This window comes from Lepisosteus platostomus, chromosome 13 (genome assembly GCF_059453375.1).
Source record: "Lepisosteus platostomus isolate fLepPlt1 chromosome 13, fLepPlt1.hap1, whole genome shotgun sequence".
Lineage (NCBI taxonomy): Eukaryota > Metazoa > Chordata > Actinopteri > Semionotiformes > Lepisosteidae > Lepisosteus > Lepisosteus platostomus.
This window is the reverse complement of record NC_142623.1, coordinates 41,136,127-41,151,478: the sequence shown is the minus strand read 5'-3', so window position 1 is coordinate 41,151,478 and position 15,352 is coordinate 41,136,127. Positions and strand designations below refer to the sequence as shown.

General features: G+C 41.2%; 1 protein-coding gene across 3 annotated transcripts; it reads right to left on the bottom strand.

Moving 5' to 3' along the window:
- Positions 1-255: 255 nt before the first annotated feature.
- On the bottom strand, positions 256-9,031 carry trim105 (tripartite motif containing 105). 3 transcript variants are annotated; one of them, XM_088604654.1, is made up of 7 exons: positions 8,782-9,031; positions 7,669-8,048; positions 6,423-6,518; positions 5,520-5,753; positions 4,273-4,292; positions 2,475-2,590; positions 256-2,205 (listed from the first exon to the last, which is right to left on the bottom strand). In XM_088604654.1, the coding sequence occupies exons 2-7, from the start codon at positions 7,939-7,941 to the stop codon at positions 1,661-1,663; spliced, it is 1,284 nt and encodes a 427-aa protein (XP_088460780.1). In that variant the 5' UTR covers positions 7,942-8,048; positions 8,782-9,031; the 3' UTR covers positions 256-1,660. The 3 variants fall into 3 exon arrangements, with proteins under 3 accessions (XP_088460780.1, XP_088460782.1, XP_088460781.1); XM_088604656.1 differs by having other exon boundaries at positions 7,669-8,033; XM_088604655.1 differs by having other exon boundaries at positions 8,798-9,031.
- Positions 9,032-15,352: the final 6,321 nt, after the last annotated feature.

Sequence of the window (15,352 nt, the reverse complement as noted above, 5' to 3'; positions counted from 1 at the left end):
CCTACTTCTGTCACCTGTAGTTTCAGAATCAATTTTGGATTAATAATTTTTAACATTATCACAAGCAGTGGTAAAGGAACACATACACACACAAGCCAATTAAATCCATTCCGCAGGTATATTAACATGCAAAGTAAAAGATATTAGACAGTTTGTTGCCTGTTTAAAGATAAGGCAGTCTTTTTATGATTATTAAATTCTTACTCAATTTCCCCAATATATTTATGGAAATAACAGAATCAGAATTAGAAATGATCAGGGATTCAAGCTTTATTTCTTTAATAAGCAATACTGATTGATAACTGAAAAAACACTGAGGAAACTCAGAATACATCACCAATGTAACAGCATGCAGCACAAAATATGCCTTAAGAGAAAATGAACATTTGTAGAATTCTGTGTATATCCCAAAAAGGCTGAACAGGACTCTGCCTAGACTACAGCGTCTGTTGTCCATGTTGCATTGAACAAATTGGTGTGGAATACAGTTCAAAACATTGAGGACAAACTGAAAAGTGACAAGACATGGAAGAGAGAATGTTACAATTATATCAGCATTATAAAACTTATATTCAGTGGGGAGAAAGAAATAACCCCAAATCCTTACAATCCTTACAAAGGTACAGATGCTAAAAATTAATACCCATTTCTAAGTGACTATGAAAAAGCTCACAGAAATGAAGCAGCTTATATTTTTTACTTCATTTTTAACAGCACTGAAATACTCAGCTTCCAGTGCACACAGAATGTGTAATACACATAGATCTCCATGCTAATAAAACACTTAAATTTTGGAATTCTTTATAACCATCTATAAATCATCTATAAATGATCTACTAACATGATAGTAACAGATTATTTATGGCCTTGTCCTAACTCAATTATCAGTGCCAGGGGTATGGTTCATGTAGCGGTCAGGATTATAGATTTGTTACATTCAACTAAACCATAGCAGAGGCTGGCTACCATCACATTTTTCACTGTATTAAAACTTTATAAATGACATACTGTATGCAACCCCTAATCTAAAGTGTCATCAAAAAACTGTATTATCATTCTCATAGCTATAAAATGTCAAGTCATGCATTTATTCCAGGAAGACTAAACACTTAAAGTTGTGGAAAAATACCGATTAAATCTATATTTCAAATATAACACGTAGTTCCCTGTACACTGACAAAAGTAACATTACGTTGTGCAATGTCACATTTTTTATAAAGATGGGCAGTATCAAAGCCATCCAGACTCTCTGTGGATAGTTGGTGATACAACACTGCCTCAGATCCTTGCTTCAACTGCTTGAGCACTATAAGTCACACAGACATAACTAGAGTTTCAGGAGTGCCAAGGAGCGTGTACCCAAGATGAAAACATATCCTGATGTCGACAGTGCAAAGGGAACAAAGTCTGAATATGAGAAACACGCAATGCCTGCTTTCTCGAGTGCAGTATTTGACACCACATTCAATGCAGGCTGTAGCTGTGGTCAAATCCTGCTTAAATCGAGTTTTAATCAGGGATGGCAACGGATGTGCACTTGAAACATTTTCCAAAAAGGTAGCAATTGTGGGATTTCTTTTAGGCGTGTAACTAGTAATCCCAGCCCAGCCATGTGTGCAGAAATATCAACAGTGCAGGAGGATGCATCCGGCGGGCGAGACTACAGATCCAGACTGAGGAGCCGCATGGGGGCTGCGTTCTGGCCTCGGTCGCTGAAGCAGGTGCTGAAGAAGGGATAGACCTTCCCCGGGGGCCCGTGCACGAAGGAGTAGAGGAGCACCATGTCGTCGGCGCCGTAGAACGACACCCTTCTCTCTTCGCAGTCCAGCAAGACTCCGATCCTGCAGGGGGCGCCGGTGAGCCGCAGCGGGGTCCCCGGCTGAGTGCCCGCGGAGTACTCGTGCCCGCGGCGCAGGCGGAGCGTCCAGTAGCCGCTCTCGGGGCACAGCTTGACCCGCGCCTTGCGGTCCACGGACTCCAGCGCCACCCCCAGGTCCCACTTGGTCTTGCCCCTCACCCCCACCTCCCAGTAGTGCCTCCCGGAGTCGAAGCCCTGAGCCGCCAGCAGGTTGACACACTGGCTGAAGCGCCTGGGGCTGGGCTCGTACAGCTGCACCTCGTCGCACTCCACCACCGCCGTTCGGTCCCGGGACAGAAGCAGGTTAGGGTGGGCAGTCTCCGGGTCAAAGGTCAGCTGAGCCAGCCCTGAAGACAGAACGGCATTTGCACTGTGAAACACACTGTGGACGGTTACAATGGTCCGCCCCTTTCATTCGTGCGATCACTGCCGTTTCCTCCAGCTGGCACTGGGGCATGCAATCCTTCAAGACTGTACTAAAATGTATCTAATCAATGGAGGAACTAGACAGATTCTGTAATAAATGCAACAGACTCCAGTTCTGTTGATAGAAAGGTGATGTTAAATAGGCAGAGGGGGCAACCTCCACCTTGGAAATCAAGCATCCTGATATTACCTGGTTTTAGAAGCTTATACATCTTCCTCCAGATCATGTACTGTAACGGACCCAGGTATTTGCCATTTTCACGCTCGACATCGATCTCCGGTTCGTTGTTCAGTTGCAGTGCTGGGCTAAAAAAAAAAAAAAAAAAAAAGAAAAAATGTAACTGCAATGCTGGAAGACCGGCTATGTCAGCTATGTTGCAGACCTTCACACATCTCCTTTTCAAATGCAGATCTGTTTTTTTTTTTAAATATCCAATCACCCATTTATTTAGGTCTCCCTTTTCCCGTCAGTTTTGGGAAAATACTACAGACAGATCAGCCAGGCTTGCAGCTATAGCCCTTACTCCTGCACCGGGGAGATGAAGACCTTGCACACTTCCTTCCTCAAAACACACTCGTCAGAGCCATCGGCGCTTTCTCACGCTGTGAGCGACACCAAGGATCACAGCAGGACTCGCGCAGGTTTGAAGAGTGAAGTGTCTCTCACCTGGTGCAGGTGTCCAGCAAGTCCCAGTGTGCAGGGAATCCTCCGGCTGACTACAGCCAGGTGGCACTAGACCCAGTCCATACTGTTTGGGAAACCCCATTCAATCAATGACAGAGCCCCGACTTAAACAGTGATGTTAGAATCATAAGACACAACTTCTGGTGCATAGTAAGTTTTATTCACATGTCCCTGTTTATGACCCATATGTTTATTCTGACACAATTCAAAGATTTAATTTTTAAAAAAATCTGGAAAAATGTCAATTACTTGTTTCATTAATTCATTAAAGTAATGTTTTTTTTTTAAAAACGACCCATTTACATTGACAATGCGTATATTTAAATCAGAACTGCTGTGGAGAACAGAATTTGTGTGCAGTTTATATCAGGATATGACAAAGAAAATACAAAAAAGTGTTATAATAAAATGGGAGGATTTAGTTCCATCTAGCCTCAGTGACAGATTTGGGTTTGTGTTCCTGTGTCGTTATACAACCAGTAGACAAAATTAGAGCTAACCAGAGCTACATAAGATTTTCTCAATTACCCAGACTCTGCTAATCTTAAAAGAAATCCTTCCTTCTGATTAAAAAAAACACATTTTAGTCAAGGACTTGAAAGTTACACAATGCCAGGGATTATCAGAATTATTTACTGCTGAAATACCCAAAACTACAAAATTAAATATAAACACAAGATACTGAATTTATTTTTCACTGGAATGTGCTAACTGGATTAACGGATTTATAAAATTTACGTAATGGATAATAATTTCTTAAGGATTTCAAGACTAGTTTAACTTGCTCCTTTTACTGAAAAGACAATGAAAGCATCACAGGTCTCAACACAGAAGACCTGTAAAATGTAGAACCTTTTGGCCTTGAATCCATTGGTTATGAGATTTTTGATGGCCTACATATGCTTACTTAAAAAAAAAACCCATAAAGCCATCCGTGCTTATTTAATAAAGACAGGGATAGCCTTAGAAACTATGGTCTCTCAATCTAAGGATTGTAAATCTTCCCCAAGGCAGAACCATGTTATTCAAAAGCAATTTTGGTCATGCAGCAAATTCATTTTCACTTCTACTCTGAACAGCCAAAAACTCCCGTCTGTTTACTGTGATAAAATAACCCTTTTATATCTGAACTAAAAAGAAAATCACTAAATCCTTTTAGACGGGGGTCCCTCTTGTTAATTTAATGTCTGATCCTCCTTCACCTTTTCCACTATTTAGAAGTTACTTGAAAAGCACCTTCTCCTCACAGAGCCCTTAGACACATGACCAGATTATTGGAAACCACAGAACAATGAATACATACCCTGGGTCACCATCTGGAATCTGAAAAGAAAGAAGAATGGTGAACAAAACCTTGAAACACATTTTGGATACATGTTCTTTTTGCCATGCTAAAGGAACACTTGTCACATGATCAGCAGGGGAGCGCAGGTTGTTTTTCTTGACAACATGCTGCATTCTTTTTACATTCCTTTTCACACCGCGCTCACGGGCAAAAGCCTTATTTTTTTAACCACCAAATTCGTACCCTCCTAACAAAATCAAAAGTGCAGTCACAATTAAAATTGTATTAAAACTGTCAGGGTGATAACTCAGTGAGAGCTTTCTTCAGAGTCGCAAAGATGACAGCAGCATGTGATGGTGCAATAAGACACCGATGACCATCATGCTACTGTTGTGCCCTTATAACCATATTAATCAGGATTATCATCTCCCACTCTCTCCATTAGCCACATGCTATGCTATTAATTTGCAAAAGATCATCTAATGCCATATTGCATACTGCAATTAAATGAACAATTTCCTTGGCTGCAATCGCAGGTGAGCAAGACATCACTGCAGACACTTGTCAGCAGGAAGCCACAGAACCATCAGTAAAAGCAATCTGATGGAATGACAGAAACCCACAGGGGTAAAGGTATTTTTTTTTAAATGAAATAACCCATCAATCAGCACGAAGAGAAAGGAATCAGGGGAAAAAAACAGGATGAAAAGCCAGAAAAGAAAAGAACTTGGGTGCAAACGTGAAAGGTGGAACAAGCAAGGAAATCGTGATAAAGAACAAGCAGGGGGGTGGAAAAGACACTGTGCTGTGGGTCATAGCGCACGTCATGCTGTCGTCATTTAAACAGCATTCCTGTCATTTTTTGTTTCCGTAGTTAACACAGCTTTTTCCAGCAAGTCTATTTAACCATGTTTTCAAGAGGTCTCATTTTCTGTACAGAGGAGCGTGACATTCCCCTCTCCAGTGCCCTTTGACCCCAGAAACAAAATTCCAATAGGAGACTTGGAATCAGTTCCCAGAGGACCTGGTGTCTCCTGGCTTGTGTTCCACCGGAGCTCTCAGTTAAATAGCTGGAGTCATCATTTAATTTACAGCACGATTACAATGTGGCAGAACACATCTGAGTTGGTGATCCTCCAGTTGGCGATTCCAACACTCATGTGGTTTTTACCATCAAGAGGGAGTTTGAAACCGAGGGCGTGAATCTCTGCGATGTGAAATTAAAACGGCATCGAAACGGAATCGAAACAGAACTGAAAGGTCACCTCCTCCAGCCCGCTGTTCTCCATGGAATCAATGTTCTGCTGCAACGCTGTGATGCTCTCCTCCAGCTTCCTCACGGCCCCTTTCAGCTCCTCCAGGTGTCTGCCCAGCTCCCCCAGCATCTCCTCCTCCTCCACCCTCAGCTGTTCCAGCATGGCCATCTCCTCACTGAGCAGGACCTGGTGCAAGGCCTGGAACTCCTCCTTCACCCTGTCCTGCAGCTTAGTTCCTGCTCTCTGTGGGCAGGACAGTCAGATCAGCTGGGCAGGATGTATCTGCTCCACGATTTCTAAGGCCAAGATATTTTAAAATCTAAAGGAGGCACATCCAACATGGGCTCCATGCAACAGAGGCAAGGCTCTGCTGTAGCTCCATCTCATCTTGACAGATGCTTATGGGTAGTTGCAAGGTAATCAAGGTCCAAACAGCCGCAGTTGGCTGGTATTTATAAAACACCAAGAGTGTTAAACCTTGATGAATTCACAGGTAATTGGTCCAACTAAAAGCCTGGATGAAAACCATGCAAGTATCCCTTGCAAAGTCACACTAGTGGGTCATCCGTCATTTCCTAACAGTTTGCTTTTGTTACCCACAGATTAAGGCCAGGGAGGCATTAAATGTGTCCAAATAAAACAAAGAATAGGGTATTCGAGGGCTGAGCCAATCGCCGAAGGTCATGCAACCTCAGAGACTAGTGCTGATGATGACCGTGTAACTCTATTAACCTGACATCTTCCTAAATGCACTGAGCAACGGGAAAAGCAGTAAGAGGTGATTTAATGGAATCAAACAATATCCAAGAAGAGAAACAAGTAGAGCTGTGGAATTAATCTATTTGCTCATTTGCAGTCTGCACTCGGATTCTGCTCCCAACTCAATACCCAAGCAGAAGCCAAGATATTCACCTTCACAATGTCCATTTTCTCTTCATTGCGCCTTATCTTGTTTAGGAAATCCTCCTTCTTGGTCAGATGAGACTCTAGGGAATCTTTCAGTTTTTTCTATGTGAGACACAAGCAGAAAAAAGGCACTGTTGCCTGCTCATTTGTATTTCTCTTCAATAGGCTAGCTCCAGCATGCAAATGATCAAAGAAAAAGAAATCCCTTCCAATTTCTCAGTGACAAGTCACATGGTGTAGCTGAGATAATATTCTCCCATTTCTAGCAGGTAAAAGGTAAATATCTTTTATCACTCTATTATAAAACAGGAAGATAACCTCAAATCATACAATGAATTTTAAGTAGCCAAAGCTTTTATCTTTGTTTACAATAAAGTAATGAAGCTTAACAATGCATGTTATAAACACCAGAAACAACTCATAACCATGACCCACAATGCACTTAGCCCTTTCCTTTGTTCAATTTTTTCATTTACATACACAGGCTCAGACAATACATGTACTTCAAGGTCAGTTCACATGGACTTCGGATGTTCGGATGAGTCTTCCCAATCCACATTTCACCTCATAACACACAACTGCTTTTAGGAGATAACTAATATATCTTTTATTTTAAAAAAAAAACAAACAAATAAAACCAAATTATGAAGGAACCCATACCCTGGAATTCTACTGGTCTCTCGAAATCTCCCTCCGTCACACAGAATAATTGGAGCTCTGCCCCAGTCCCAGAGAGCTAGCGTATCTGCTCTACTCCTCACAAAGTAAACCAGCTGGTTACTGGACTAACTGGACCACTTTAACAGCTTTTCCCCACTCTCCCAGTACTTCTGCTTAAAAGAGACCTAGAAGACATTTGGGCATGCCCTGCCTTTAGGACCAGGATTGGACAGCCCCGAGTTAGGAGTTCAGGAATTCAGCTAGAACAGCAACCGGAAGTCTTTGTGGCCTCTGAGCCACGGTAAGTCTAAAAGAAGAATCAGAATTAAAATATTTGATGCCCTTTAATTTCCCTTTTGTTCTCTAGACAAGTGAAAACATTCCCCGAATCTCCTAATAACACATCCCCAAATCCTGCTATTAGATCTTCAGGATTTCACTGTAAGCAGTTAGGCCTCATTAGTCAGATTTAACACGATCTTTAGAAAGTGGGGGAAGGCATAATCTGTATGCTACACTGGAACTCTTCTGAACGGGTTCGGAGACCACCAGCATGCAATACAACACACAGGACAAGAAACCCTGCCCATACCTGCATGGTCCTCTGGTAGCTCTCAGTGCTCCTGGTCTTGACCTTCTCTACCATGCCCACCACAAGGTAGTTGGTCTGGAAGCTCTTGCTGGGGAACTCGCGGCGACACTGTGGACAAGACACAGGGCCTCTCGCCCGCCTCCAGAAGGCCGTGATGCAGCCCTTACAGTAGTGGTGCATGCAACCTAGCATCACAGGATCGGTGAAGAGCTCATAACAGATGGGGCAGGTCAGGTCTTCCCTCAGACTCATCCTCCTCCTGGTGGCTGCCATGGTTTTGTTTTCACCGTCTTGTCCTTGTATTGCAAAAACACTGGGGTGTCCCTCTTCCAGTCCAGTCTTCACTTGGGTGATCTTGGGTCAGCCTGCACAGTCAGACACTACCCTGATCATCAGAAGTCCTTACAAATCTCTGTACAAAAAGTCTGCACCCAATATTGGTTTGGTTATTCCATGTTATGACCATCTCAATAAGCTATACAAACTGTATAATGTGTTATCTCACTAAATGTGGCAGACCTGATAAACTACTTCGTACAAATTACAATGTCTTTAAACTCGAACAATCTTTGTTCGGTCCCTGTATGAAACTTCAATCTCTTAACTCAGAAAAGGTCGGTATTAACTAGAAACAAAGTTTTCAAATGCACTGGTTTCTTCTTTACGAGAAAACATTTTCATTTCATAACTAGATTACAAATCTGTGGATGGCGTTGAGTTTCTCGATAACAATCCCCTGCCTACCACAACTGTTCTTGCTGTACTGACACAACCACAACCGGGACACTGACAAGTGCCCGCTGCACAACTAACACAAGTGTCGCAGCTACTGTGCATTCCGCCTAGTAGCTACCAACACGCATGAAAACAATCTTAAACACTGTTTTTAATGAATGCGCCAAACCATGGTGACAACTAGGGAATACAGCATTCATAAAGTTCTTTTTAAAAGCCTTTAGTCTGTCCCGAGAAGTGCCTCATTCCACTTGCAGATTTAGGTGCAAGACAAACGGAGCAGCGTCCGTTTCCAGGCACATATCGCCAATCCACGCATTTTCAACTAAGAATCATTTCGATCTCAAGCCACTCGACAAGCAAACAAAACTTTCTTACCCACTTCGGACCTGACTGCAGCGACTGTTTGCCTACTTCCCGAACAGCATGAGGTGTGATTGAGCTGATCCCTGACAAATGAGCAAGCTCCTTTCATCCCTGCCCGGTTCGATAGGCGGATACACTGCACGTCGTATGAGCTCTTCTTTACACGGAGATCAGGTGCTCGGGGTTACATAAGTGTATCATTTTTAAAACCGAAAGTTTAGTCTGGGAGGAAGCTGGACTTGGAGGCGAAGTGTTTTTTTGTTTGCCGATGGAGCGAAATAAAGTCACGAGTTTAGTGGCGCTTGCCAGTGTTGCGCAAGACGAAAGCCCATGCAGCGCATCACGCTTTCAACAGTTGAAGTCTTAAAAAGTGTATGAACCCTTGGTTATTCACATGAGAAAAGAAACTAGTGAATTGCATTGCATTGTATTTTTGAGTCCATATGTTTCTAGACGTCGTGAACAAGTACTGTAGTGTGACGCTGTTTTAACTTTGAACCAGTTTGTTGTCAGCTGGTGAGCACAACAAAGCGTTACAGAGCCAACTTAATTTTACTGCAATGACACAATGACAAAAGGTCAGTCACAGAATCGATTTTTTTTATTATTTGAGTAAAAGCAGATGCCGAAAACAGACCTTAAATCACCACACATAATAACGTCGCCTTAACAAAACAACACCTGTTCTTTTTTCTATCCATACTCAAAATTTGTGGAAGAAAAGCAGATAAACATGTCTCAAGTGTTACTTTGTTTGGTCTGTTAATTTTGTGGTCTGTTAATACAACTAATATAATAATAATTCTTCCTTACACTTAAATAGCTCGTTTATAGACACTCCACTTAAAGCTCTTTACAGGTAATGGGGATCCCCTCCACCAATGTGCAGCCCCACCTGTATGATGCGACGGCAGCCACAGTGCGCCAGAACGCTCACCACACATCAGCTATCAGTGGCGAGAAGAACAGAGTAATGAAACCAGTTGATAAATTTCCCATTGGTAAGGACCAATGGGAAATTTGGCCAGGATGCCAGGGTGACACTCCTACTCTTTTCGAGAAACTCCCTGGGATTTCTAATAACCTCAGAGAGTCAGGACCTCGATTTTACATGGTTTCATCTGGAGGAAGGCACCTGTATTTTCCAGTATAGTGTCCCCATCACTATACGGGGGCATTAGGACCCACACAGACCGCAGGGTGTGCGCCACCTACTGGCCCCACTAACACCTCGTCCTGCAGCAGCCTCAGCTTTTCCAGGAATCTCCCATCCAGGTACTGGCCAGGCTCACACTGCTGAGCTTCAGTGGGCTGCCAGTGGTGAGCCGCAGGGCGATATGGCTGCTGGAATACATTCATTCTGTACATATTCAATATTTACGTGCTTATTCAGTACATAATGCTGCTGGAATACATTTATACAAATTATTCATCGTTCTGTGGAGAGATGATTTAGAACACGACCTGAAAAAAATATTCACTGTTCCGGAAGATTAAGAAGATCAGAGAGCAATGGCTACTTCAAAACCGCTTTTAAAACCTCTGATGAATTAACTCAGTGGAGCCTGTCACCCGAGCAGTTGTGCCTTTTTCTTCATCCCCACGACACTGGAACTGGGTCTGCACACAAACGATTAAAATCATTCCATTGATTTTGATTAAGATCATTCAGAATCTATCACATTTGAATGCTTTTTGAAAAAGTAACATTCCTTTTATCCATTTTCATACTCGTTACAGTAGGTATCGCAAAAGTTAAGCAGTGCTAATATGAAAGACAACAACACGTGTCTTTATTTTTAAATCAACTTTTTATTTACCTGTCGAAAACAAGTAATGTGTACTCAGACGACATTTCTTCTCCACAGTAAGAGGCAAACGTAAGAGCTACTACATTTTGTTGTTTTGTTGGTCTTGATTCCCATTAGTACTACTGTACTAATATTGTACATATTGTACTATGTATTGCAAATCACTTGCCAATATTGTGCCATGTGTTCATGGGTCTGAGATAAAGTTAATTAGAATTGACAAGATATTTCTCCTTTACAGTTTTTTTCCACATTACGCAGCTTCAGATGGTTCACACTTTAATAAACAGCAGAGATGGGCGGCCATCTGAAACTGCAGTCGGTGGCATTTTGTGAATGTTGGCAATTTGATGGTTTCCATAGAAAGCGACATTTTTGTCAGATGATATTGTACTGCGCTGCTTACACTTCAAAAGAAGACAAAACATCCATACATTCAAAAAAAGTCAATACTTTAGAGTAACGCCTATTGCTTTGTCAATCAGTTATTACTGTTTTTCAATAATGAATTTTCAGCTTCTTTGCAGTGCTAAAAGATTTTTTTTTTATCCTACACCAAGTGCACCAAGTGAATCAAAGCAGAACTACAGCAATCACAGGGATGGAACCCCTCCCTTCTTCTGTGGTTTCCTCAGTGGCATTTCCTTCCTTTATCTTCTGTTTAATTGCTGGAGTAGTTTATACAGAGGCTCTTCACAGACGGATGTCAGATAAAAAAAAAAAGAGTGGTCTGGAGTGGTCTAGATCAAATCTGAACAAACTCAATTCAAGTTTGGATGAGGATTGTGAGCAGAACAGAAAATCACCCAAGAGATTATCAGACAGCCCTTTCATGTTCTTATGATGGAGTTAAAGATGAATGTCAGCAGTGCCAGAGATAATCACATTTAACAGAGATATCTGAAATTTGTTTTACATGGTGGGTACAGTCCTCAGTCAAATTCCCTCTGTTTCTGTCTGTATTTGCTGTTCCAGATGACAGTAGTGACTCTTTTCTGCCAGAATGTTCTCTGTTGCCCTCTGTTCCTCAAGTGCATGATGTCAAAAAGAGATTGCAAGCGTTTAAATCTCACAATGCACGGCTATACGGTAGAGAGACAGGATTGTAATGAGCGGTCGAGAAAATAAATACTGTATGTGATTTGGGCGGAGAGGAACTGTGACAGACTCAAGGGGACATTAAAGAGAAAGGTCAGGGGAGGAGGAAGAGGAAGATGGAGGGACGAAGGCTGGGTTAGAGTTAGGTAAGGCTGAGGCAGCAGTCCGAAGTTGCAAAGTGAGCTGAGAGGTGATAGAAACGGGAAGGAAAAGGACTGAAACACGTGAGTGTATGTACAGTATGTGTATCTCACCACATTCAAATTCACAGCTTTATTGGCTTGACTGATGAGTTACAGTGTTGTTGTCACGGTCGTCATCCCTCCTCTAGAGGGCGCTCTGACCATTTTGTATTTTAGTTTCATCATTACATGCACCTGTTTCCTATTCTACTTAAGTTTGGCATCTCTGTGCTTCAGGGCTCGATATCGGACGATGGACGCCACAAGGCCCGCCTATCCCCCGGGGCTCACGAGTAGCCCGAGGGCAGGTCTTATTCCCCGGTGTCCTGACCGTCTGGGTCCGTTATGATTTTAACTTCCTTGTTCCTGATTCCTCGTCCCCATTCCTGTGTCTGTTTGGATGGATATCCCGGCTATGGACTTTTGGACTGCTTGCTGGTTTGCCCTTCAGGATTGTTTTGGACTTGTTCGCCTGCGCCACGCCCCCCGAACACCGGAACACCGCCGTCACGCCCCCCTGTCAGTCATCCTGTCCTGATCCTGCTGTGTTTCCCTGTTGCCCTTCTCCAGTCTCTTCCGGATTTTACCGTCTGCAAAGGGTCCTAAATACGCACTACACGGGAGTCTGAACTGGTTCCCGTTACAGTTGTCACATCAGATATTATATTATGAATATTATAGAAATATTTACAATATTGGGAAATATTTCCACACTAAAATTCACACAAGTGAAAATTCCTACTGCAATCCAAACTATTTTGTTGAATGTAAAGAGTGGATATTTTAAAACTGGAAAACAGAAGCACGGACCCATCTTGATGTCACTGATGGTTACTTCTCACCAGCCTAACACATAAATAAGTCAAATTACATATAAAAGAACAGTTAAAGCTTTTGGTATACCCTGGATTTATGTTACATAATGACAGCATTACAAATAATGAGTATGTGTATACAGTACTGAATGAAGCTGAATCTGAGTATTTTTGAAAAACAGTCCCTATGACTCTAAATTGGATGAAGTGGTTAGAAAATGGATGCATGAATGAAAAATAATCATGAATAAAATAATAATATTATTAGAGGTACTAGTCCTATTGTCATGTGTGACTCTGTCATTTCAGAATATTGTCTACAGACCTATAGGGAGTGACTTGTCAGGTTTGAGAGTCATTGTGTCTCGTTAGATCAGCTGTGGTGCCACTCATGGCTGAGCTGCAGCTGTTGGACGTGTCTGATTTAGGTGTGCAGATGGAAAGCTTACTGAACCAAATGCTTTGAAAAATCACGGAAAGGCAAGAGTTTAATTTGTTGAGAGGATGTCTGAACGTTGGCTCTGTTTCAAGCCAATGGCTTGTCGACAGACATAAACATTTCTTTTTGGGGCCTAGAAGTGGAGTCAACCCCACTGAAAAGAGATTTCTGAGTGCAGTTTTATTATGGGGCGTTCCTGCTTTCACTTTCATAGAGTGTGATACCAAAACAAAGGGAACTTCCTCTGTTCTGGTGAGGCAATGACACAATCTGTAATAAACATAAAGAACTAAGGGGCTAGCCTCTTTGAAATCTACCTAAATAAATTCACATGAAGAAAATACATTGTGTCACTGCAGGAAGACAGCCAGTATTGTCGTCGACTTCAGCTACACCTACTCTATTCTTCTCAGACCTTTGATGTCACAAGTAGAGTCACCAAATACTAATTTGACATTCTTGGATTTCTTTTGATTGTTTCACTTTCATTTTTTGGATGTCATATTTGTGTTTGATCCTATCTTCTTCGGAATTTTCTCCAGTTTTTCCTTTTCTTTTTTGCCAGGCTCAAGGTCTCTGTCACCTGTTATTTAATGCAACACTGAGAGGTTTTCAACTCTATCTAATTTATTTAATTTATTTTAAATCCAATATACTGTCAATTTAAAACAATGATTTTTTAGAAACAGGTTGTCAAAAAAGTTTCATTTTCTAAATTAAATTTAAGGAAGGCACAGTATAAATTCAGTTGTTAATCAATTGAGTCAATTCATTTAATTGGTATACTGTATTTGAAACATTTTTTTTCTTTCCTAAGTGCCACACATAAGAAAAACACATTATAAAGAATAGAAGGTCACACTTCACTCTGAAAAAGGTAGCAGAGGTTCATGAAACAATTTTTTTAAATCAGGTAAAGGATTTCACTGTTGTCATAATTTGTGCACCAGCTAAATTAAACTACTTCATTCCATAAGATGAATTTCAGAGACAGTATGCAATGTTTATGCTAAAATATTCCTTAAAATTGTAGCTGACTTCTCATGTTAGGTATGACATGGTGTGTGTACATCCTCAAAGCTTCTTTTTTTAAATCACCAACTCAACTCCTTTCATCAAGTGTCAAAGGTCAAATTGTGACCTTTTGAAAACAAAGCACACATAAATTCAACTATTTTTCTTAACGTTTTCTTAACTTGCAAAGCCACACAAGAATAAAACACAGGCCTAACATGGTTTCAGGCAAATCGGGTTTCTGCTAGAGATCAGCACTCTTTAGTTGATCCCAGGAATTGTATGACACAAAAATAAATAACACAAGTTTCACAGAATCTAATAATAATGCCCAAAACCCATTGGGACAGAGATATCAGCTTCCTTCACCTGTCAAGTTAAAGGTCAATATCACTTGTCATTGTAAGCAACATCAAAATACAGTGACTTTTAAAGTCCTTTTTACTTTTAAAAATCATAAGACTTGTCTGGCATTGAACGGTAACTGTATATTTCAAACTTTCTTTACATTTAACTTATGCCACAAAGAGCTTGATCTATTTTCCTCCTCGAAAATCAATCAGCGAAATGAGACGTGTTCTTAGAATTAGTATTACTGTACTTCTGTATTTCAGCCCAATATACTTTGTCTGCAATGAATAAAATACCAAATAAAATAAAATGGAAAAAAAAATGCAATCCAATATTCAACCCAGGTGATGAAGACATGATCACACACCTAAACGGGCTGATTAGTGTAAAAAGAGAAATTGCATATACAATTCAAATCAATCACGAATGATATGGAAAAGAAGGAGGTTATCTAGCTCAGTGGCATAAAAATCATTAATCAAGAGGAAATTAGAGAGTGATTATAGTTGCTTCAGTGTTCAAGGTATGTGAGCTCTTTGAGCAATCCATCTTAAGTGTGAGACACAGAAGCCAGAGAATTGCTTCATTAGTGCCAAAGTTATAAAATATGTTCATCTAGCTTCAAGGCAAATTATTACGTCGTCTTGTTTGTAGCCTAAATTGGATCTAAAACTTAACAGACCGTACTGGATGCCTATGCTATTTGTGTCTGGAAAAGGCAATACGAATTCACCGTTCTGGAAATGTGTGGGGAAATTAGACAATCTCACTGAGTACCATGAATTTCAGATGAGGGTGTGATAAATACTGAGACCTGGAGCTGCTTTGAGGCCCATTTAAAGATGGAATTGAACTCTTCTAATGAACCTTTGT

What these genes read in the sequence shown, in the direction of transcription:
- trim105 (XM_088604654.1), bottom strand. Translation starts at nt 7,941, where the DNA reads ATGGCAGCCACCAGGAGGAGGATGAGTCTGAGGGAAGACCTGACCTGC. An exon ending in AGAACAGCGGGCTGGAGGAG is followed by an intron (nt 4,293 to 5,519) that starts GTGACCTTTCAG and finishes CTTTCTTTTCAG; the next exon opens with ATTCCAGATGGTGACCCAGG. An exon ending in GTATAAGCTTCTAAAACCAG is followed by an intron (nt 2,206 to 2,474) that starts GTAATATCAGGA and finishes TTCTGTCTTCAG; the next exon opens with GGCTGGCTCAGCTGACCTTT.